At 43.9% G+C, this 26089-nt stretch overlaps 1 protein-coding gene across 2 annotated transcripts; it reads right to left on the bottom strand.

Annotated features, from left to right (window-relative positions):
* Positions 1–2675: 2675 nt before the first annotated feature.
* LOC143757267 (sodium- and chloride-dependent GABA transporter 2-like) lies at positions 2676–24874 on the bottom strand. Of its 2 annotated transcripts, none has more exons than XM_077248265.1 (14): positions 24663–24874; positions 24396–24530; positions 18059–18199; positions 17848–17935; positions 17691–17727; positions 17200–17334; positions 16839–16942; positions 16421–16545; positions 16225–16337; positions 15895–16032; positions 15617–15719; positions 3540–3640; positions 3183–3353; positions 2676–3058 (listed from the first exon to the last, which is right to left on the bottom strand). In XM_077248265.1, the coding sequence occupies exons 1-14, from the start codon at positions 24799–24801 to the stop codon at positions 2936–2938; spliced, it is 1653 nt and encodes a 550-aa protein (XP_077104380.1). In that variant the 5' UTR covers positions 24802–24874; the 3' UTR covers positions 2676–2935. The 2 variants fall into 2 exon arrangements, with proteins under 2 accessions (XP_077104380.1, XP_077104379.1); XM_077248264.1 differs by having other exon boundaries at positions 17595–17727; positions 24663–24873.
* Positions 24875–26089: the final 1215 nt, after the last annotated feature.

Below are 26089 nucleotides of genomic sequence, written 5' to 3'. Positions count from 1 at the left end.
CCTGAAGCCCGGGAAACTATAAAAGGACACGCAAAGGCACTAGAGGAAGCTGCCCTTTGTGTGTGAGCTTGACTTGTGATTGTGCGCTTGGTACAGTTTTGTTTTTGTTTGATTTTATTTTGGGTTATAACTGATCAAGCTTAGTTAGTGTGTTTTGATTATCATGTAAAGCCAAATTACTTGGCCATCCTATTTCCTTTTTTATTGAACTTTTGAGAGCGGTGACGCTGTGTTCCCCTTCAGTCACTTACGTACGTGTCAATTGATTGGGGCTAGGCGACACCTTCACGTTCGTTAAAGAAACTAGCCTACGTGTCGAACCGCTGCTTCCCATGGGCTCCCTTTGTATGAAGCCAGTTTCACTGTAAGCCCGGTTCGAAGTGTCGGCTTGCTGCGCCTTTCCCCTCCTATGGACTGGATATGTGTGCAATTCTTGCTCCAGTGAGTTCCCCTTATTAGCCGAACCCTGTCGAGTTCCTCCATAATCTTTGGCAATGGACGTGGCGGAACGTCCGAAGCCGGGCCTATCAATCGTATGCACTGTGAAACCTGTGCTAGGCTGGGTCCATATGTTGTGATCCCTACGGCTATCCCATTTGTGTATTCTTCCACGGTACGGCTCCCTGCGGTGAGCCTGTGTCTTCCCTCGGCAGAGCCTCCTCTGCCGTCACTGTCTGGATGAGTTTCCCCCCATCAGAGGCTGGAGACACCCAAGGTGACATTCCATATGTTGTACTGCCCGGTCCTCCGCCCAGTCTAAATGTGTATTCTCCACGTTACCTCCCTTCGGGCAGGATGTAGCTTCCGCAGCGTATTCCTTTCCAACGAAAGAGAATGTTTACCCAGTGGTCCTGTGGAACAGCAGTGACTTCCTCGGCGTAAGCCCTCTCCCATCTCCGCCTCAAAGATGTGGGGGGATCAGAAGACTTCTGTTTAGGCGCTGGAAGGTGGCAGCACTAGTGCAGTTTTTGTATTGGTATCCCCAATCAGTCTGAAAGGGAATGTCTCGGTTATGTATGTAACCCTCATTCCCTGAAGGAGGGAACGGAGACGTAGTCCCGTCCCCACTATTGCTGGACCACCGCTGACTCAGAGCCACTCTCAGATTCTCAGCGAAAAACAACTAGTGCGTGCATCCACTTCTGTATTTATACCCGCGCGCGGGGGTGGGTATAATCTCCATTGGCTCGTTTTAACAGTACTCGAAGATGACAGGCTCACTGACGCTATCCCCAATCATCTCCGTTCCCTCCTTCAGGGAACGAGGGTTACATACGTAACCGAGACGTTTGGCTGGATGGAGGAAAAGGGATAGGTAAGTTATGTCACGTGATGTACATCGTGCACACTTAGTTCTGGTTTATTTTGTTTAGATACACTAGGTTTAGGGGCATGTGCCATTTGCTGTCATTTTTGTTTTGATAGGTAGAGTAGGGAAGTATACGACGTCTCGGACGTTGAAGACTTTTCGGTAACACTTTACGGTAAGGGTACATGAATTATAATGAATTCATGTATAAATTCATGCATGAATTCTGCATTCATTCATGCATTAATATCTCATGAATCATCAGGAACTAACACGAGTTCAACGTTTTTCATTCATGATTTCATGGATGAACAACACCTTAATTAAAACATTAACTAAGATGAGCACATCATCATGAATTATGATTTATTACACATGATCATTATGTATTCTTTGTTCTTTGTCTAGGTCAGTAACCTAGTCACCACTTTAGTTGAGGGGCCACACACATGATGAAGTCATTGGTAGATAATGCTTAGTTAATGATGACTACTGTATTGGACAGACCCCACAATAGACCAATCGCAACTCATAGCACACAAATTCTGTTGACATTCAAATACAGTAGTCATCATTAACTAAGCATTATCTATCAATGACTTCATCATATGTGTGGCCCCTCAACTAAAGTGGTGACTAGTCCTTTGAAACACTGATGAACAATGTGCTATTAATGGTGGCATAACTGTGAACAAAGAAAACATCATGATCATGCGAAATAAATCATAACTCATGATGATGTGCTCATCTTAGTTAATGTTTTAATTAAGGTGTTGTTCATCCATGAAGTCATGAATGAAAAATGTTGAACTTGTGTTAGTTCCTGATGATTCATGAGATATTAATGCATGAATGAATGCAGAATTCATGCATGAATTTATGATAATTCATGTACCCTAACCTTAAAGTGTTACCGACTTTTCTTTCTACATTTTTCTTTTGTATTATATAGGTTAGTTAAAATGGGTTAGATTCTTTTTGTTTTATTCTTTTCTTTGTGTTGGCACTGTCCAATTTTCCCTTTTTCCTCACCAGGTCTTTTAATTTGCTCTCTCTGTATTTATAGATATCTTTTTGGCCGGTCATTGCACATAATAAATTTGTTCACATGTTCTGCTGCTTCTCGATAGTCTTATTCAATATCCCAGTGTTTTAATGGTAATGATTGCCGAAGGATGGCCTAATGTTCCCCTTCTAATTCCCTAGACTTTTAAAAACAGTAAAGGGTCGTAACAGCCTGTTAAACCTTCTTCGTCATCTTCATGTTATTCGTTTGTTTAGTCTCTCCGTCACCCCCCGTGACATTAGTGTGTTCTTAATCTCAGATTTCATGATTGTTAGGCCTATTAATTTTTTAATAAAGAATTCAAGTTATCTTTAACATGAAACATATGCATTTCCATACATGCTCGCAACAATATTTTTATGTTTTATCATAAAAAATTAAGCTACCAAAGTAAGAAAAATAAAAAGATACATGACTTGTGAAAGCACAAAAAGGGTTCAATGACATTAATTTTGCAGTTCAGGCACCCTTGTGTGCTGTTGTCAAGGACAAGAATACCTGATTAAATTACAAAGATTACTAAAAAACAAATTGAAATAATAGCAAGAGTTGAGCATCTTTTAGCTTGTGTCGCTCTTGACTAAGTCTTGCATCTCTGTGATGAAGGTGTTTTCTTCCATTTCAGCTTGTTGCTTACAGATAAAATGGAGGTTTGTGTCAGGACTACACAGGTGATGCCACCGCTGTCAAGAAACACAGACACAGTTTTTTTATGCAGTTTAGCTTTGGTTAATAGTTAAACATATACATCTCTGCTCTGATTATATCTCAGTGGCTTATTCATCTCTTGATCATGTATAATCTCACCTGTTTTAGGCTTCCTTTCTCAGTAAACAGTCGAAGCACCGCACATCCAGGCACCATCAGAATGGAGGACAGGGCCAGTAACCATCCTAGTGCATAAGCCCAGTCCGGGTACACATACCAGCGGTTAAAAGTAAGAGGTTTATACTTAACCATAGAACAGACAAAAGACACCTGAAAATGGACAGAAAGAGAAAATTTTTAAAGAATGAATAGGAAAGAAAAAGGGTAATTAAATCAGATGAACGTGAGAAATGGCTTAAGCCAAGAATATAAAACTAAATAATGACCAGAGAGATTTGTTGGGTTTTTGGCAAATACCAAACATAAAGCAGATGAATGAAATGCAGAAGCGCTTACCAGGGACACGAGAGGAGTCAGGTATTTCCAGCACAGCATGAACATGTAATTCGGTCGTGAGTTTGTCATGTCTTCAATGACGTCAAACATTCTCTCAGCCCCTGTGGTGTTAGGGAAGAATTGAGCATACTGTCAATGTTGTCTATTGTTGTTTCTGATACTGTCATTGTTGTCTTATATCATGAAACATTTGTATTTAATTTATTGTAAAATTTCATAACATTTTTTTTTTTTTCATTACACTCAGATAGAAGCAAGGTTTGACAGACATCAAAACATTTTAAACTTATTAGTTACAGGTGTTCAGAATAGTATTTAAATCATGGCAACTCTCAGAGTAGCTTTGGCATGTGAACCACCAATTACAGGAATTTCCATCATTTGTGAGACAACACTTGCCGCCATTTAGTGATGTGTCGTTCATGAACGATTCGTTCATTTTGAACGAATCTTTGTAATATGACTCGGGACTACCGAGTTGTCTCAGAGAGTGATTCGTTCATTTTGTGTTGATCGCGCATGCGCATTGCGCAACATATTGGTTCTGAATCTGTACTGGAAAAAGAAATGATTAGTTCATCTCTCTCGAGTCTTCGGGTTCGGGACGGGTCCGAGTCTTTCGTTCTTCCTGTCAGTCCCATATAGGCTATGCTGTGAGTACCTGAAAGAGAAATGATTAGTTCGTCTGGTTCGGGTTCGGCCGGGTCCGAGTCTTTCGTTCTTCCTGTCAGTCCCATATAGGCTATGCTGTCAGTACTGGAAAGAGACATGATTGGTTCATTTTTTCAAGTCTTCGGGTTTGAGTCCTTCGTTCTTTTGTCACGTGACTTGTCACCGTATTGAATAGCCTACTAATTCACAACCTTTTTACAAACAAGCACGTAGTTAATGTATAATATAATAGTAGTTAATTAATATATAATATATAATAAAACACACCACAGATGCACAAGAAACATTTAGAAAAGAGACGGACAGGGACAATAGGCTAATAAGATGGAACTTTTATTTTTCAGATAATGTTTATTGCACATATTTTGTATTTTAATTCCTAAATATAAAACAATATACATTCAGACGCAGTCAATAACACAAATCTAATGTTGTATTTGATGCGAGATACCAGCGGTCACGTGACAAAAGAACGAATTTAAAACCCGAACTCGAGACTCGAAGAAAATGAACTAATCATTTTTCTTTACGGTACTGACAGCATAGCCTATATGGGACTGACAGGAAGAACGAAAGACTCGGACCCGTCCGAACCCGAACCAGATGAACTAATCATTTCTCTTTCCGGTACTGACAGCATAGCCTATTTGGGACTGACAGGAAGAACGAAAGACTCGGACCCGTCCGAACCTGAACTCGAGACTCGAAAGATCATAATCATTTCTATTTCTGGCCCTGCTGTATCACACTTGGCACGGTCGGCCCAGCAGACAGATCAGAGTCAGACACTGGCGAGTCGACAACTAACGTTTCGAGACACGAGAGGAGAAGAAATAACCTGATGAATATGAAGTTGCAAAGGAAAGAACGTCTCGGATCAGGAGGTGAGGGGAATTAACAGAATCAGACTGCAATAGCCTGAACTTAAGACCCAACAACTAATCAATTAATAAAACATTTAGGTTTCTTATAATTTGGCTTTGGCTGCATTACCCTATAGTTTATTTTTATTCTTTTTACACATGTAATCAACATTTTCCTAAGTACTAGATGTGTTGGGATATTTATCATGCCATTTTAATTATATTATGCTGAAATGAACGAAATGACTCGAAAAAAGATTCGTTCATTTTGCTGAACGAGACTCAAAGATCCGAGTCAGTAAAATGATCCGAACTACCCACTACTACCGCCATTGACAGGAATTTTCCGGCTTTCCGTGTTGTAACTGTTATACAGTAGGGGGCACTATTACCCATCTTCTGAAAGAGTACTGAATCTCCTGATCAAAACACATGCACAAAAGATGCAGAAACAAGCAGTATCATATGTAACATTATGCGTATGTAAAATAATGCGATCATCAACATTAAACAGCATATGAATCAAAACTGCTGTACAAAATTCCTTATAAATATGGTATGGGTATCCCTTTAATGTGTATACCAGGTCCTTCTCCAAAAATTAGCATATTGTGATAAAGTTCATTATTTTCCATAATGTAATGATAAAAATTAAACTTTCATATATTTTAGATTCATTGCACACCAACTGAAATATTTCAGGTCTTTTATTGTTTTAATACTGATGATTTTGGCATACAGCTCATGAAAACCCAAAATTCCTATCTCAAAAAATTAGCATATTTCATCCGACCAATAAAAGAAGTGATTTTAATACAAAAAAAGTCAACCTTCAAATAATTATGTTCAGTTATGCACTCAATACTTGGTCGGGAATCCTTTTGCAGAAATTACTGCTTCAATGCGGCGTGGCATGGAGGCAATCAGCATGTGGCACTGCTGAGGTGTTATGGAGGCCCAGGATGCTTCGATAGCGGCCTTAAGCTCATCCAGAGTGTTGGGTCTTGCGTCTCTCAACTTTCTCTTCACAATATCCCACAGATTCTCTATGGGGTTCAGGTCAGGAGAGTTGGCAGGCCAATTGAGCACAGTAATACCATGGTCAGTAAACCATTTACCAGTGGTTTTGGCACTGTGAGCAGGTGCCAGGTCGTGCTGAAAAATGAAATCTTCATCTCCATAAAGCTTTTCAGCAGATGGAACCATGAAGTGCTCCAAAATCTCCTGATAGCTAGCTGCATTGACCCTGCCCTTGATAAAACACAGTGGACCAACACTAGCAGCTGACATGGCACCCCAGACCATCACTGACTATGGGTACTTGACACTGGACTTCAGGCATTTTGGCATTTCCTTCTCCCCACTCTTCCTCCAGACTCTGGCACCTTGATTTCCGAATGACATGCAAAATTTGCTTTCATCCGAAAAAAGTACTTTGGACCACTGAGCAACAGTCCAGGTCAGGCGCTTCTGCCGCTGTTTCTGGTTCAAAAGTGGCTTGACCTGGGGAATGCGGCACCTGTAGCCCATTTCATGCACACGCCACGCCACGGTGGCTCTGGATCTTTCTACTCCAGACTCAGTCCACTGCTTCCGCAGGTCCCCCAAGGTCTGGAATCGGTCCTTCTCCACAATCTTCCTCAGGGTCCGGTCACCTCTTCTCGTTGTGCAGCGTTTTTTGTCACACTTCTTCCTTCACACAGACTTCCCACTGAGGTGCCTTGATACAGCACTCTGGGAACAGCCTATTTGTTCAGAAATTTATTTCTGTGTCTTACCCTCTTGCTTGAGGGTGTCAATGATGGCCTCTGGACAGCAGTCAGGTCGGCAGTCTTACCAATGATTGCGGTTTTGAGTAATGAAACAGGCTTGGAGTTTTTAAAAGCCTCAGGAATCTTTTGCAGGTGTTTAGAGTTAATTAGTTGATTCAGATGATTAGGTTAATAGCTCGTTTAGAGACCCTTTTCATGATATGCTAATTTTTTGAGATAGGAATTTTGGGTTTTCATGAGCTGTACGCCCAAATCATCAGTATTAAAACAATAAAAGACCTGAAATATTTCAGTTGGTGTGCAATGAATCTAAAATATATGAATGTTTAATTTTTATCATTACATTATGGAAAATAATTAACTTCATCAAAATATGCTAATTTTTTGAGAAGGACCTGTATTACGCGGTTGTGCACGTACAGCGCACTGACGCGCATTCCGCCAGAGTGGTTTTAGTTTACTTTCAGTTTCGTTTCTGCCGTAATCTTCTACGAGTGGTAAATGTGCGTGCATGAATATAAGTTAATTTATCCTTATTCAGCTGTTATATTGTGATATATTAACACTTTCAAGTCGCGGCTGTATATCTGATTGTTGTTATTCTGTTCATGTCGTGATTAATGTGTTTGGAGGCGAGTGATGCCAGTGTAATTCACGTCCATATGTTTAGCGCCATTTACCGTGCACTGTGGACAATGTTATTATGTATAGATGATGTATACTGAGATTAATCTTTATGTTAATTGTATTCAGACATATTCTGATATATTAGTTTGTTTATTTCAGACTAAACCACATTTTACCACCTCTGTTTGGGCTAATGGCTGTATAATGCTGGAAATGTATATTGACACATCCTGAAGAGATAAACAGTTAAACGATATTCTGTCTCCTGTTACACTTCTTGCCGGAGTTCCGTAGTGGATTAGCCTTCCACCTAACTTCACAAAATAGAGTCCTTTACACTTGGTCCTTCGAGCCGGATGCTATAGCAACTACGGTGACATGGAGCCACAGACACCATGTTATTCTCCAGATACCGCACATCCTGCTCAAATGCAAGCCAGAGCACGTCAGAACCCTTCATATTTGCAAGCTTATGAGGTAGCCATGCCCAAATCCCTTCTGTCAGTTACTGGGTCTATTGAGACATATCAGCAGCTGAAGATTGACCATGCAGTGGCACCGTTGACCTTCAGAGGGCAGGCCAAGCCCGCCTCGACTGGGGTTCAGCCGACAAGGCATGAGTTATCATCTCTGCAGTATGGATGAGGTCCTGCTATATTCAGTGGGGCTCAGCGGCCTGGTGGAGCTGCTAGATGTTGGGGGATATCCTTCCTGTACGAAAGCCCAACAATGCCCCCTGGAGGTATATTTATGTATGTGACTTTGTTGGTGCTGGCACAGGCATGGACCAGTCAGGGCATGTCTGAACTAGGATAAGAGGGCAGTTCATATACATAGGTTGAGAGACTGACTGCTTCTTACACAAAGCGGACTGATGCATGTTTGTTGTTCCTGTGAGTGATTGATTAAGAAGTAAGTTATGTAAGCTAAATTATTTATGCAATATATTTAGATTCTAGATACTTGAATACATTTTGCCAAAGTAATGCTAACTTAAGGTTTACAGATATTACTTTACATTTAACATTTAATAACCTGATTTACTATTACTTCTGTTTTTGTATAGCTATTAATAAGCTGTTTTGTAATACTGTTTATACTAGCAAATTGATATTGTATTTTTGTTTTCTCTGTTCATTGTAGACCACACACATACCTGTAATACTTCATACATGCAGAAATAATCTGAATAAAACCATTCTGCTGGGACCCCCTCTCTTTTGCTCCAGTTTCTCTAACCGGAAACTTCTAATACCATTTCTACTAGTGCTTAACCGAACCCGTTGAGTGTCCCACCAGTCGTATATGGTCCTTCGAGCCGGATGTACTTCAGTAGAGATGAATCCTGATACTGCCAGCACAGCAGATCCCGCGGCCCGACCCCACACACATAGAGAGCGACATCTCCCAGCCCATTTTGAGGATTATGAAGTCCAGCTCCCTGCACACCTGCACTCAGCTCCACCTTCTGCTGACGCCTCTTCACAGAGACCTTCTAGACATTCCTTTAAGTCCATTTCCTCTGGTACAGCCTCCAACAATACATCCAGATCACGCCACAGTGCATCAAGTAGATCTCCAAGACACACCCTCTCTGACATCCAAGCTGCAATGCTAGAGGAAAGATTAAAGGCTCTTGAACTAGAGGAACTACAACGTCAGGTCGCAGAGGATACTACAGCAGATTAAGAATGTCAGAGACTTGATGACCAAGCCAGAGAAGCACTCAAGGCCAGAGAAGTTTTGGCTAAACAAATCACTACACGACGGCGTCTCAAGAAAGTACAAAATGAGCTTGAGGTTGCCAAGCTAGTCACCTCACTACTTAAACAGGACACCCATGATGTTAGCAAATCTGGAACAAAAATTAACATTACCAGTAACTTACCTGAAGCAACCCCAACTCAACAGAGAGCCGCTACTAGTGATATTTTCATATCATCTGACCAGGAAATGCAGGGACATTCCATGCCACAACCTATCTTTCATACATCCGAGGCATCAGTATTGCCTCCTCCAGCACCACATGTGTTACCAACCACAGCATTAGCAACTGAAACTTCCATCAGTGCTCCAGACTTTACTCCTGAGGTGCGCTATCCTAACATAGTGACATGGTCATCACCCCCTCTAGCAGCAGCTTAGCCCACTTTAGAGTCTAGAACTGCTCTCACTTTTCCTGCACCCATTTACCCATCTAAAGTTATAATGCAAACAACCCCTCCTGTCAACACTGTAATCCACCATCAGACAGCAGCTGTCAATGTGCCTCCATCAATAGCTTCACCTCCGGAGCCTGTAACTTTAGGGGCTTCAGTACATCCTCAACCATACCAAGTACTGTATCCTCACACTCAAATGGCATTCCCAGCCACTCATTCAGTTCGATCTCATGCCTTTCCAGCTCAGACAACAATGTATATCCCTCAAGCCCAGCCGCCAGGAATAGAGATGTTAGCTTCTTCTGCCTATGGTGTCCCAAAACCTGTCATACCGACCTTTGAATCTGGATGTGAATGTGACTTTGCACTGATCAAAATGGCACTGGACAATCTAACGAACAACCAACAACACTTAAGTGAACAGTACAAGTATCAAGTGCTTCTGGGTCACTTAAAGCGTCCCAGTGCTCTCCAGCTTGCAAAGGCATACATGCACGATCCCCGGCCATACACAGTTGCATTACAAGCACTGCAAGATAAATATGGTCAACCACGCCAACTAGTCCAGTGTGAGCTAGGTGCCATTCTGAATGCTCCTGTTGTAAAGTTCGGAGATGCTGAAGCTTTCGACGACTTCCCATTATCCATACATTCATTTGTGGGGATGCTCAGGACTCTGGAGGGCCCGAATGGATATGAGTTAAGATGTGGATCTCATGTTGATCGCCTTTTGAGCAAAATGCCACCAACATACCCTGACAGTTTTGTGGAGTACTGCTTTAGCCATGGCCTTCTCCAGACTGGCACAGACCGCACCTACACCTTATCTGATTTCTCTGCATGGCTACAGCTAAAGTCTAAGGCTAAGCGCATTTCAAAAAACAGAGCAGCAGCACTTTATCAAAGTGAGGTAACCAGGACCACTAAGAAGGATCCACGCACACCTTATCGTACTAAGGACAGATCCACCTCAATCCTTTACTCCCCTAACAGTACCTCACCTGTTCAAGGACAAGCAGGAATCAAGACAGCCAAGTTTCAACCGTACTGTCCATATTGCAACAATAAGGACCATTTCCTGAACTCTTGCTCTAAATTTAAGCTACTAACCACAGACCAAGTACTGAAGTGGATAAAGGATAGAAAACGTTGTCGGAAATGTGGAAGGACACAAACATCCGACAACTGCACTCTGAAGCGAGAGTGCAAGACCTGCAAAGAGCTGCACCTAACCATTCTCCATGAAGCAGTCCTCCAGACACAAAAGAGTGTTCTTCTGGTCAATGTTCCAAATTCCCAGATATACTAAGATCGTCCAAACCGATCTCCAAAGGTGATGCTTAAAGTAGTTAAGCTCCTACTTCATAACGGAGATAAAGCCATGGGGACCTATGCGATATGTCTAACATATGTTAGACGATGGCTCTGAGCGTTGCATTGTACTGCCACAAGCCGTGGAACAGTTAAACCTCACCACAGTGCCTGAAACTCTCACATTACATACAATACGTCAGGATGTACTTCAGTTAAATGGAGCATCTGTTTCCCTCTCTGTGTCTCCTCTAAACAGACCAACTAAGAAGTTCCAGATTAATCATGCCTTCACTGCAGCGAATCTGAGACTGTCAGAACACTCTTATCCAGTAGCTGCTCTCCAACGCAAATATGCCCATATCCGGTCCTTACCATTGCCACAGATTGAGCCAGCACAACCCTTGCTACTCATTGGGTCGGACATGCCTCACCTACTTGTACCAGTCCAACCAATACGAATGGGACCTCCTAATGCACCAATAGCTGTTCACACCAGACTCGGTTGGACTCCTCAAGGCCCTGTGGGGTACAGCCAAACTGCTCCCTGTGATCAACAATGTCTGAACATTTCTATAGATGCTCCGAATGCTGAGTTACTTAAGCATGTTGAGTGTCTCTGGCAGATTGACACACTGCCCTACATTAATGAAACAGCAACCACCCGTTCTAAACAGGACCAGCATGCTCTGACAGTACTCCAAACATACACATCTAGGATAGAGGTGGATGGCTTTCTACAATATGCTGTCACACTTAAAGCTCCAAAGGAAGCAGTGGTGGCAAGTCTTCGCAGCACTGAACGGAGACTCGCCAAAGACCCAAACCTCTCTGAAGCATACTGCGGTGAGATGAACAAATTAGAGCAAGCTGGCTATGTAGCAGAAATCTCCAATCAAGAGGCTGAGAAGTCCACTGAATCCTGGTACATTCCACACCATATGGTGAATCACAATGGCAAAAACAGGATTGTATTTAATTGTTCTTTCCCATATCAGGGTCAATCATTGAATGAGCTCCTCATTCCTGGTCCCATACTTGGTCCATCTTTGCTTGGAGTTCTGCTTCGGTTCAGACAACACACCGTGGCTGTGAGCGGAGATGTGAAAGGTATGTTTCACCAAGTTCGTCTACTGCCAGATGATAAGGCGATCCTGCGCTTCCTCTGGAGAAACATGCAAAGGACTGAGCAGCCAAAGATATATGAGTGGCAAGTCCTACCTTTTGGCACAGCATGCAGTCCTTGTTGTGCTATATATGCACTGCAACAAATAGCCCATGACAACGACGAAACTGACCCCCTTCTGGTAGAATCAGTTACCCAGTCATTCTATGTAGACAATTGTCTTCAAAGTATGGAATCAACAGAAAAGGCTAGAGATCTTGTAAATGGACTAAGGCAATTGCTGCTTACTGGAGGGTTTGATCTCCGCCAATGGGCCAGCAACAAACCAGAAGTCATTGAACACCTTCCATCAGAAGCAAGGTCACCAAGCAGTGAGTTATGGTTATCCCAAAAGAGTCCAGATATTGTAGAGGGCATGCTTGGATTGCGAAGGAACTGTCTCAGTGTTTCCTTAGGATAAAAGCCTCGCCAAGTGGAATGTCTCAAACCTAACTTGAGAAATATCTACAAGTATATATCTACGATTTTCTATATATAAACATTTACAACTAAATGAAAGACTGAATACAGACAGTCTTAATCCATATAATTTGCACGATCTTGCAGAGTCGTTGAAGGTCAAGGCTAAAACCCAACGGCTTTCATCAAAGATGGCCCATTGCTACCACACTTTAGCTGCTTTGAAACAGTCCATATTGTTAAAAGCGCTATATAAATGAAGGTGACTTGACTTGACTAGAAGGCTCCATCTCCATTTATCATGGTAGTAATCAGCTCAAGTGTCATGGTCGGTAAAGGAGAACAGGAAGCAAGTGCAGTATTCAACAATTTAATAAGGAACAGTTGACAGGCTCAGGATAGACACGGGTGTGGACAGGTAACGCAGGGACTTCGATGGTCAGAGTGCGGTGAATCCTCGTGCAGTGAAGTGCCAAGACGAGACGAAACGATCCAACACCAAGACGACAATCCACAGGAAAACGATGACGGGAAAACCAGGAACAAGACTCAACACCGACACCCAGGACATCAAACAACGATCTGACAAAGGGAATGAGATGACGGTGAGTATTTAAGCAGTGAGGGAGATTAACAGCAACTGGTGATGAATGATGATGATCAGCTGGAGCGGATCAAGGAATGACAACACAATCACGCCCACTACACACGTGCTTTCATACCACAACATAAACACGAGACGAGAAGGAAACATTGGATCAGTATACCGTGTCACCAAGGAGGTTAAAGAAGTACAGCATGTCCAAACAGAGGCTCTTCCAAACCAGCAGCTAGTCAAGAGAACAAAGCGCCTGTGTTTATTCTGTCACAGTGAAGAGCACTACCTCTCTCAGTGCAAAGAGATCGCTGAATGCCCACCTGAGCGACTTATCAAGTGGACAAAAGAAGGTAAGAGATGCTGGAAATGCGGACGCACCAGCCACAATTGCAATGAGTGCAGATTGAGAAAACCATGCAGAGAATGTGGGGACGTGCATCTTAGAGTTCTTCATCGCATAGCACAGCAAGGCGCAAGCATCATGTTAGTCACAAAATCAAGTGACCAAATCTATGTTACACCACCTAGCCCAACAGGACATGACTTCCTAAAAGTCACCCCCGTGTTGCTGTGGAAAGGCGAGAAGTCTATACAAACCTATGCGATCCTTGATGATGGTGCACAGCGCAGCATTATTCTCCCCACAGCAGTCCAGCAACTAGGACTACAAGGAAAGAAGGTGGTTATGGCCCTCCAATACCATTCGTCATGATATTACCCAAACTCGAATAGACTAGTTTTTAACTGTTACTTCGTCCATCAAGGCCTGTCCCTCAACCAGCAGCTCCTTTCTGGCCCATGCCTTAGTTCTTCATTACTGGGAGTCCTCATTCAATTCCGACAGCATTCAGTTGCTATCAGCGGAGACATACGCGCTATGTTTCATCAAGTGAGAATCCTGCCGGAGGACAAACCTCTTCTGAGGTTCATCTGGTGAAACATGCAGAAAGGGGATCACCCTGATATCTACCAGTGGGAAGTCTTGCCTTCGGAACAACCTGCAGCCCATGTTTTACGACCTTCGCACTGCAGAAGCATGTCAGAGACCAGCAGGCAGGTGAAGAAAGGAGTGAGACAGTCCATAGAACAGAGCTTCTATGTGGACAATTACCTACAGAGTCTTGCCACTGTGGAACAAGCCAGGCAGTTCGTCAACAAGATGATATCTTTTCTTGCCTCTGGGGGCGTTCGAAATACGGTAGTGGGCCAGCAACGTCCCCTCAGTGGTCGAGAACTTACTGGCAAATGCGAAATCACAGAGTATATAAAAATCATTCTGACCCTCAGGAGCCAGCTCTAGGTCTGATGTGGCACTGTATCGATGATCGTCTGGGTTACAGGCACCGCCCGACGACAGAGTGTCTCCTGACAATTAGACACATCTACAAAGTCCTGGCATCCCAACATGACGCTTTAGGGTTCGTCAACCCCTTCACCACCAGGGCTAAAGTTTTAGTCCAAAAGCTCTGGGCTAAAACGAGAAGTTGGGATGACCCAAACCTTCCCACAGATCTGCTTGAGAGCTGGAGAGCGTGGGAACACGAGTTACCTAACCTTGCTATGGTAGAGTTTCCCGTTGTTACATCCCTTTAGATTTCAAGGAGGAGGCGTCCCAGTTCAGCTTGCACATTTTCTGTGATGCAACCGAGGTGGCATACGGTGCAGTAGCGTACCTGCTTATCGAGCAACAGGGTGAAGTCCACACCTCCTTCGTGATGGCCAGGTCAATGGTAGCTCCAAAGCGACAATTGGTCTTTGTGGAACTTTGTGCAGCCTTGGCGGGTGCACAGCTCATTAAGCTTCTATTGCAAGAGCTGACTATTCATATTGAGACAACGATACTCTAGACTGACTCTATTACCATCTTGACCTGGATACAGTCTGAGTCCTGCCGGTATAAAGTATTTGTCGGTACTAGAGTGGCCGAAATCCAGGAATTGACTGACCTTCATTCATGGAGATATGTGGACTCAGCAATTAACCCGGCAGCCGACATCACCCGGGGGAAGACACTGGTAGAGCTGGCAAATCCCAGTCGGTGGAATCGGGGACCTCATTTCCTCAAATCCCTGACTACCCGCTCCATACACCTCAATCTCCTCAATAGCCTGGCTGCCAATGCTTTCTTACTTGCCCTGAGACGTTTCATAGCACGGTGAGCATGTAAGCTGCATCATGAATAGACATACATAAATCCCATAGTAGGTCTAGGCAGGTGGAGCTGGGGGAGGGGGAGGATTTCAGATGAACTCTGATAATGCACTGAAGGACCAACTTACAGCAAATACTGAACCAGACTATTTAAATGTTGAGCAAGCAATTTCATTGGCTGCAGAATCAGCAGAGTCCAATCAGCTTGTGCCCTCTGGTAATGGTGAGACAGCTTGCAGATTGCATGTAAAGGACCTATCAGCTTGCACAATTTAGAGTTTCATGACTTAACAAGAACAGATGAATAACTGAACAAACAGCTTTTGTGGAACTCACCAAAAACCCAACCCATGGCCAAAGATTCAAAAACACAGAGGAAAAGAAGACAGGCTCCACTGCAGGCATAGTAGTCGAACAACTGGAATACATACATCCCCCCCTGTAGGTCACAATGCAAAATTACAACTCCGTTACAAGTCAACACAAAGAATTGGAATGCATACTGTACAATATGTACTGTATACTGCCAACTATTTTCAAAAATAGTAGCTTGTAACAGTATACAGCATTCTATGTTTGAAAGTATGAATGTTGCAAGTTATAAAAACACAAACCTCTGTAACCATGACAAGTTGGCAGAAAAAGCAAAAAAAACAGAAAAGCAGAAGAAATATTTCTCGATGTCCAGCTTTGCGCAGTACCATGGGGTACAGGTCCATCACTGATGTCATGAAAACTTCCATCGCAACAAACTTTGGGGGATGCAGAACAAAAGTGCATTAGAATTCTGAAACACTTTCAAGTGCATCGGATGATGTTCTGTATATTACATCTATTAAATAGCTTCCCAACTTAGGAAGGCTTTAACTTATCAGTATACTCATCAAACATGGCTCATGAATAAGGTTTTACACCTCTGTGTGCAGGTTTGAATTTGAGCTCACCTGTGTATCTAGTCCCAGCAAAATAATCATGATGAAAAAACAAACAGACCACAATTGAGGAAAAGGCATCATAGCTACTGCCTGTGGATAAGCTATGAACGCTAATCCTGGACCTGAAAGAAAGACAGAGAGAGAATGTTTTCTTGAGTGTTTAGTGTTCTAAAGCTTTACAAAATTTCAATGAATGTTGCAATACCTGATTCTGCCACCTCCTCAATGGGGACACCCTGCGTTTGAGCCATGAAGCCCAGAACTGAGAAGACAGCAAAGCCAGCTACAACACTGGTGCCACTGTTCAGAAGGCAAAGCCATAAGCTGTCCCTAGGGAAAACATATATCGCACAAGTCTTTGGTGTGAAAATCAATGTGCCTAAATTATGTTTTGTAGCAGAAAGAAGAGGAAGGGCCAAACACCAAAACCTGAGGTACATCACTGATAAGTTAATGCAACTTAGACACACCATACCCTTCAAGATACAATGAAGTAAGAATACCTTTGAAGTAGTACTTAAACAAAGGTAGCTGTATACATGCAGTATAGTTCAAGAGAATCTTGAAGAAAAAGATAGATACTGAGAATCATATTCCCGATCATATTATCGAACCGAACTAACCTGTAGCAGTTGTTGTTATATTTATTGTAGCTGCCTAATACAGTAAGAGAGGCTGTACCCAAAGCATATGAGAAAAAGATCTGAGCTCCTGCTTCCATCCAAACCTAAATGCACAACACATCAGGAGTAAGGACTTGAGAAAGGGCTCAATAATTTTAATATTAATGCTAATTTGATGTCTGCAAAATTTCAATTTTGTTTAGCTACTAATAACAAGAAAATAACATACTTCTTACTGGTTATGAATGTAATTAAATAGACTATGCAAAAAACATTTCTTTATACAGTAATATCAACTGATCTAGTCAATGTGTAAGGGTTATTAAGCCTGATTCCAGGAGAGTGCACATGTGGGGGTTACCTGTGGGTCAGCGAGACGGGCCGGTTCAGGGTACAGGTAAAACACAACCCCCTGCAGAGCTCCAGGAAGAGTCAACCCACGAACCAGCAACACCAGTAGCATCACATAAGGAAATGTGGCTGTGAAATACACCACCTACAGTTGAGGCACAATACAAGAAAGGTTAAAAATGCAAAATAATAATAATAATAATTTTACTAATTTCAATAAACAAGCAAAATACTGTACTGACATTCCATAATAATGAATGCAAACATAATTTCATAAAAAAACTGTAAATGCAGAAGAAAACAGACAAACTTAAGAATTAAGGACAAAGAAGAAGTAAATTTTGACATTTTGTGCAATGTTTAACGTGTTAAGACAAAATTCTCTTCAATGACAGTTTTGCACACCTTGCCTGTAGATTTGACTCCTTTCCAGACACAGAAATAACATACGATCCACATTGCAACGAGACACAGAAGAATCTCCCAGTTGATTTTACCGACCTCCTCAATACCTCCAGATAGAGCCAGCACTCTGTGTCTATAAAATTTGATGAGAGAGAGCAACTATCATGCTTTATAATTTGCTAATGTGGAATGTTCTTGCAAGATTTTATTTTTTTATGATCAAATCTTATCATAATGTCATTTTTTTATTTACTTCCAGAACTCAGTAACTGCAGAGGTTGAATTAATCAGTGTTGTCCAGTTAAGGGTCAGATTCTTTGCAGCGAGATTTACACAATCATCTAAGACGGAGAAGCAGAAAAAAAAAAAGTAAAACAAGGTTTGCAAACCCCTGGTCCAGCATATTTAGCTATGATAATCAGAAGATGTTACTTCTTTAGGTGAGTGTTGTTTCAAACTATCACCTGTGTTCCAGGTGTTGTCACAGCTGTCCCACGGCAGTTGGGAGCTGAAAGAAAAGATGAGGTAGAAAAATGCCCAGGCCAGAATGATGATGTAATACATGCAGCTGTACAGCACTATCAGCTGTCCTGCATAGCCAATACCTGACAAAAGCAAACAGAAACACTGATCACCAGGGGCACAGTCAACACATTTCATAGGGACATTTCATTAAGCTATTTTTAAGTAACCAAATGAAGAAGTCTCAAAGTGATTTTATATATAAATATGTGTATATGTGTATATGTAATAGATTTTACATTTAGAAATTGTAAAGAAGTTTAGAAGAGAAAAACAATATTTTTGTAGAAAACAAATAATATAATTGAATAAACGTTTTAAGTCCAATGAAGAAGATGAGATGCAAAGGCTTGATCAAAGTGCATCATATTTATTAAACAAAGTAAACTCAGGTAAGCCGAAATCATAGATTTCCTACTTCCTACTTCTGAAGTTGTGATTACGAGCTCACGCATTCAAATTTTTACTTGAGAGTGTGTTCATGTCCAATTTTTTTTACTAAAAATCTTTTAACTACTTAATCAATAACCATAGTAACAAACAAAGGAAATCACAGTAAAATGAAACAAAGGAATCAGGAAACAACGATAAGCATACTAAAAGTCGGTTACCTAACGTAACCTCAGTTCTCTCTAGAAGAGGGAACGAGTATTGCGTAAGTATAGCTTACGCTACGGGAAAGATTCATCTTTTCGAGATATTGAAGGCAAAAAATTATCCTTAATTTTGTATCCATTGTCAACGCAATGCTGCAGCTAGCAGACCTAGAGAAGGCTGTCTAGCGTGCTCATAGGCTCCCCTGCGGGAACTGCAGCAGCCTATAGCTGAACCCGACGTGACGTCACATCCAATGAGGGCGCTCATGCCTTCACAGCGTCAGAGCCCGCCAATATGGGCGTGGCTTAGCGTAAATAAGCAGGTTTCGTAGGCTGATTCTCTGGTTTTCATCGACTGAAGCGAAAAACGCTCTTGGCGCAGGCACGGCAGGTTATGCAATACTCTTCCCTCTTCTAGAGAGAACCAAGGTTACGTTAGGTAACCGAGTACGTTCTCTTATGAGAGGTTCTCTCGTATTGCGTAAGTATAGCTTACGGCACGGGAACCCTTTGTCAACGCCGTGCGCGCCAGCATCCACTTATGAGTCCCAGAATTTCGGGGATCCCAGATCAGCGGAAATAAGCGCATGTATATATATAAGCGCATGTATATAAGCACTCACAGGGAATACAGAGCGGCGATGCCGGTCAATGTATAAGCATATAGCACATAACCTGATACAGTGCAGCTCAACCAGAAGAGTTAGTCATATGAGAGTAGTTTGCGCATGATAGTATCGGGGCAGAACTGACCTCTCACTAAACTGACAGTAGTATCGCCTGCAGGGCGGGAACTTCCAGATTATAGAATCTGACAAAGGTGGAAGGGGAAGCCCAGCCCGCCGCCACACATATGTCATGAATGGAAATTCCACTGGACCATGCCCACGAAGAGGCCACGCCTCTGGTGGAATGAGCCCTGACGCCCAGGGGGCATTGCAGACATATTTCTGTATAAGCAGCTGCAATCGCGTCTATTATCCATCTGGATAGACTCTGTTTCGAGGCGGCGTGACCCTTGATGCGCAGACCAAACGAAACAAAAAACTGCTCAGAACGCCTGAAAGGGGCGGAGCGCGTAATGTAAGCTCTCAGCGCCCTGCCCGAGCAGAGGAGATTAACATCACTCTCACTATCGGATGCTGGCAGAGCCGATAGCGAAATGACCTGTGCTCTGAACGGAGTGCCTATCACTTTAGGAACATAGCCATGTCTTGGTTTGAGGATGACTTTTGAGTCATTTGGGCCAAACTCAAGACACGCGGCGCTAACAGACAGCGCGTGTAAGTCCCCCACACGTTTCACTGACGACAGAGCAATCAGAAAAACGGTTTTAAGTGAGATGTACTTTAGATCCGCAGAGTCTAATGGTTCAAAGGGGTATGCTTTCAGGGCCTTGAGGACCAAAGAAAGATCCCTCATAGGAACTGAAGGGGGGCGCGGAGGATTCATCCTTCTGGCTCCTCTGAGGAAGGGGATGATGAGCTCGTTCCTGCCTATTGACTGGCCGTGTGTCGATTCTGAGAATGCTGCGACGGCTGCCACATGGACTTTGAGCCTGGAAGGGGACCTTCCCTTTTCCAACAGCTCTTGAAGGAAACTTAGCAACCACGAAACCCCACACTCCCGTGGGTCCAGATTTTTGTCAGCGCACCCTTTAGAGAACACAGACCATTTGGACGCGTAGAGTCTTCTGGTAGAAGGAGCTCTAGACTGCGTGATTGTGTTCATTACTGCGTCTGGCAGGGCAACGGGTAACCGTTGGTCAACCATATGTGCAGAGACCAGCGCTCTGGATGGGGATGCCAGATCAAGTCGCGAGCTTGCGAGAGGAGATCTGCTCTCACTGGAATAGGCCACGGGACTGTCTGCGACAGCCGCGTCAGCTCCGGGAACCAAGTCTGGTTCTCCCAACGCAGGGCTATGAGGAGCACTGATTGGTGCGTTTCCCTGATTCTCTTGATTACCTGTGGTAACAGAGAGACCGGAGGGAATGCATATAGTGGGCGGCTGGGCCAGGTTTGGACCAGCGCGTCCTGGTTCTTTGAAAAGAACTTTGGGCAGTGAGCGTTGTCTTGTGATGCAAATAGGTCGAATTCCGCTTTGCCAAAAAGGCGCCATAGCAACTGGACTGTTTGGGGGTGCAGGGACCATTCCCCAGGGGGAACATTGTATAAACGGGAGGAAACGCTTCAGCGCATTCTCGACAGCTATTATTTCCAGACACCCTATATGGAGGAGTTTTTCCCGGTCTGACCATAGGCCAGAGACTGGTCTGCCTTCGAAGAGCGTGCCCCACCCGAGTTGGACGCGTCTGTCGAGATGACCTTCCGGTATGAGACAGTTCCCATACTCACTCCCCGCTGGTACCAGTCGGCCGCTAACCAGGGCTGCAGAGCTGTAATGCAGTTCTGAGTCACTCTGATCGGGGCGCAGCCTGACTTCCACGCTCGGTGAGACACACGAGCGGCCAGCCAGCGTTGTAGCGGGTGCATACGAAGCAAACCCAGCTGAAGTACCGCCGAGGCTGAAGCCATGTGAAGCCACGGGCACGTGGGCACATTTTCTGCAGATAACACTCGAGCGACATTTGCCAGCTTTATGAGAGTGGGCTCTCTGGGTGACACGGGAAGTGCTGTGTTTGTGTGTAGGGGTGAGCACTGTGGCGTGGGCACTTTTTCAACACTTAAAACACCACCGGCGTGAGCTGGATAACCATGCATTATGCTCTTTCTGAGATTTCTCTGGTTCGACGTAAAAACGGCGGTTGTGTGCAGGCGAGCGGGTAGTGTTACCGACTCGTTGACTGCTAAAAGACCTACTGCAGTAGCCTGTGTTAAGGGGACTGACAGGGCGAAAAGCTTTGACGGTAGTCCAGCCGCGGCGAGACTTAACCGTCTTTTCCCTCTCACTGATGCTGGGAGGGCTTCGCGTGCTAAGGCTTCAGCGCGATCTTTGGCTGCGGCCCACCTGGGGGGGGGGGTATTGCTGCGGTTAGCTGAGCGCGATCTGGGGCGGCCGCCCTGTCGCTGCAAAGAGTGGCTGGACTGTCTCGGCTGAGCTGGGCGCTATGTGGTGGCTCGTGCAGGCGCCTCGCGTGGGCGACCTGCAGCGGAGCTAGCACGACGGGGCAGGAACAAGTTCATGGCTTGCGATGCTTTCTGAACCTCAGAAAAGCGGTCGACGATTCCATTCACTGACGGGCCAAAGAGACCAGTGTGGGAGAGAGGAGCGTCAAGGAAAGCGGACCACTCAGACTCTCTCATGTCAGCTAGCGTTGACCATAGGTGTCTTTCAGTGACAATCAGCGAGGCCATGCATTGTCCTAGGGCTTGAGCTGCAGCCTTGGTAGCGCGAAGGGAGAGATCCGTCGCGCTCCTCAGGTCTGTTACAGCAGCTGGATCCGGGCCTTTCTCGTCCTATTCACAGAGGACATCCGCTTGCAGGATCTGTAACACAGCCATGGAGTGCAGGGCGGAAGCTGCTTGTCTGGCAGCGGTGTAGGCGCGACCGACAAGAGTAGATGTGGTCCGGCAGGCTTTAGATGGCAATGCAGACTTTGAGCGCAATCTCGCGGAGGGCGGGCAAAGATGTGCTGCAACCGCTTCCTCCCCCATAGGTATTAAGCTGTACCCTTTCTAGGCGGCGCCGTCCACTTGGGAGAGCGACGCGGAGACAGAGGATTGGAGCCTCGCGGAGCAGGTGCGTTCCACGATTTTGAAAGCTCAGTGTGCAGCTCTGGGAGGAAGGGTGCAGACCTGGCAGCGGGCGCTTGACGGCGGTGACTCTGAAGAAAACAGCCATTGAGTCTGTTGTGCGCGGGCTCCTTAGGCGACGACCACTCGAGCCCGAGGTGGTCAACGGCCTGTGAAAGGAGGCGCATCAGCTCAGCGTCCACTCCGGCGCGGGTCCTGCCGGATTCCTGGATCGAGGAGGCGGCGGAGTGCTGAGAACTCGACCATTCCTCACTATCAGAAGCCAGGATGGAACAACGGTCTCTCGTGGCGGGCGCTTCCGCCTCATCATCGGACGCTGGGGCAGAGTGGGCCATGGCCGGCAGCTGCGCGTCGGTGAGGGGGGGGCGGTGAAGGCGAGGCTCGAGGGAGGGACTCCGGCGAGCGCGTCGCAGTGGCCGCGGGCTCCGAGTGTCTTTGGGAACGGCGCTTCTTTCTGCGCGGTCCCGCAAAGGGCGGAGTGACAGCTTCAGGGTTGCAAGCTTCGAGTCGAGCCCGCAGGGTCGACATCGGAAACTCTTCACAGTGCTCACATCCTCCGGAAGAGAGGGCAAGAGCAGCGTGTTCCGGGCCCAGGCAGAGAACACATATAACGTGGCGGTCTCCGACGCTGAGCGGGGATCTGCACGAGCCACAAGTGGAGCGAGACATCTTTAAAAAGACGCTCACGCTCTTTTAGTGCTTGGAAGCTTAGGATAAAAAGGATACGTCGCCGGATAGCGTAACTGGCACGGAAGGCTGAGGGTGACGAAGACGGCTGGCTTCTTCAGGCACTGTCCTCAGCTGGCTTGTCGCTTGTTCAACGGCGGTGGCGGCTTCTCAAGGTCCAGCGATGCGAAGAGCTTCGCTGAAGAGATGAAAATCAGAGAATCAGCCTATGAACCCTGCTTATATACGCTAAGCCACGCCCATATTGGCGGGCTCTGATGCTGTGAAGGCGCGAGCGCCTTCATTGGACGTGACGTCATGTCAGGTTCAGCTATAGGCTGCTACAGTTCCCGCAGGGCAGCCTATGAGCACGCTAGACAGCCTGCTCTAGGTCTGCTAGCTGCTGCACTGCGTTGACAATGAATACAAAAATTAAGGATAATTTTTTGGCTTCAATATCTCGAAAGGATGAATCTTTCCCGTAGCGTAAGCTATACTTACGCAATACGAGAGAACCTCTCGTAAGAGAACCTTGAAACTGAAATCAAACACATTCAAACAAAGTATAAAGTGACAAAATCTGACAGTCTGTGTTTTCCCATTTTTTTTCAGTGTACCTTACTCAGTCAATATATTTTCTTTAGACACAAGCCAAAATGTTACTTAATGTAGGTCAATATAATTCATTTATTTTCTTATTTATGGCTTTTGCCAACTTAATTTCAACATAAACAAAAGCTAATTTAGTTACAATTGTTACTTACTATAATTAAAGACAAAATACTTCAAAAGATCTTAGTGTTTACTAATTTGTATTTTAAAAATGTATTTAATCTTTTCTATTATGCACAAAAAACCCTAAAATAAATAAATAAATAAAACTCTCAATAATTTCTGCAGTCAGTAAACCAAGCCATGCATTCTATACATCAACAATGGTATGAGGAAAAAAAACTTTTATGTTTTTCTATGAGGAGTGTTTATTTGCTTTAGGTTCTAACCAGAGACCATGATTTTTAAATAGACAAATATAAAAATACACTTTAAAGAAATACAATCAGTGTGCAAAATTTCACCTCCATTTATAAAATGGTTCCAGGGGCTGCCATAGCAAATAATAATAATAATAATAATAATAATAATAATAATAATAATAATAATAATAATAATAATAATAATAATGTTGACTCGATTGGTACACTGCCTTCAGAAAATGTAAGTGCTGGTTACCTGTGCAAATCCCACCTGCACAAAGAATACAGATAAAATAAATGAAAAATTGTTTAAATATTTTGACTCACCTTCAGCCAGTGGACAGAGGCGATGCCAACATGTAATGCCCCCTTCCTGTGTGTACTGTCCCATAGCCGTCTCTAGCAGGAACAGTGGCACTCCACAGGTAATCACAAACACCAGGTAGGGTATCAGGAACGCCCCTGAACACACCAGTACAATAAAACATTATTAAAATGCCAGAAAGGTAAAGTAGATCATTCATATTTGTAACTGCTAAAATAATGAAATTTCAAAACAGCAAACAACATTTGTGTATTTAAGCTTCCTCATACCTCCTCCATTCCTGTAGCAGAGGTAAGGAAACCTCCAGACGTTACCCAGACCAATCACAATCCCTGCCACAGCCAGAAGAAACTCTGCTTTGCAGCCCCAGTGCCCTCGCTCCTCTATTTGTCCTTTGATTCTGGTCATACCGTCACACCTTTTTGACCAGGTTACTCTGATCCTGCTGTCCAGACTGCTGTAATTTAACAGTGAGTTTGTTCTAAATTCTACTTAGCTATTCATTTATTAAAATGTATCAAGCTATTCATTGACTGATCTTCGCCAGATGAAATGACAACCAAAGTAAAAAATAAAAAATGGGGCGAGAGTCTAAAGCAGACGACGATATATGATATGCCTCATCATGATATATGATAAAGGTTTTGCCTACTTTAACAATTTTCTTCAAAACTAAAGAATTTGCAATACAAATTTTGCCTGAGGCATATTATGCCTCAGGCAAAATTTGTATTGCAAATTCTTTAGTTTTGAAGAAAATTGTTAAAGTAGGCAAAACCTTTATCATCCAGTCTAGTGTGAAATGTTGCAAAACCACTTGATAAGCCCCCGGGCCCACCACCTCCTCAGTTCACAAGAATAAACTTTAAAAAAAATGACAATATAATTATAAAATGCATGACAATATATTATAAAAAGGCAACTCGGATTTTTAGTTTGAAAATACTGTACTATGTAGTATTGCTATTAGGGTTATTTCCTCTGTTTTGTCCTTTGTAAGGATGTTTCAGATCCGATTCAACTGTCTCAATTAAAGGAGCATTTCACCCATGGAAACATTCATCTTTATTGAAAGTGGGTCATATATGTAGTCGAAATATAATAAAATTTTCGAATTTGGTGCCTTCTTGACCGAGTAAAGACAGAAAGTAACTTTAGGGCGCATTTGTACTGAAAACCACAACTCCCACAATGCACCACATTGCACAGCTCCGCAAGCCACTCCCACTAATCCAGAACAACGCTGAGGAGGTATCCGCCTATCAGATTCGAGAAAGCACTATAGAGAATGCGGAGATGACGTCACGCTGTGTTGCATTATGGGTCCGCGGCCATATTTACAGGATCGCGCCCTATTCCGCTCATTCCGCTGTAGTGCAATTCATGTGTTGGAGGCTGCTTTTGGATTTTCTATCACTATTTTAGATATGGTTGGTCAGTTCTGCTCGATAAGGGATTGCCATAGCAGGTCACACGACCGTTCAGGGAGGAAACTGGTCAACGGGGTACGTTTTTTCAGCGTTCCTTCTTAGGGAAGCATGTCGAGGAGCTAACGAGAAGACGCCGGATCGCGTGGGTTGCCGCACTCAGGAGGAAAAACTACACTTTTCACAACATCCCACCCCTTATGTATTCAATTTTTCATTTTAATGATTAAAATTTGATTAAAATCTAATCAAAAATAGATCTGCCCACC

Source organism: Siphateles boraxobius, unplaced genomic scaffold (genome assembly GCF_051911475.1).
Source record: "Siphateles boraxobius isolate OS27281-9 unplaced genomic scaffold, OSU_SipBor_1 30, whole genome shotgun sequence".
Classification (NCBI taxonomy): Eukaryota; Metazoa; Chordata; class Actinopteri; order Cypriniformes; family Leuciscidae; genus Siphateles; species Siphateles boraxobius.
The sequence above is the reverse complement of the archived record's forward strand: the minus strand, read 5'-3'. Positions and strand labels throughout refer to the sequence as shown.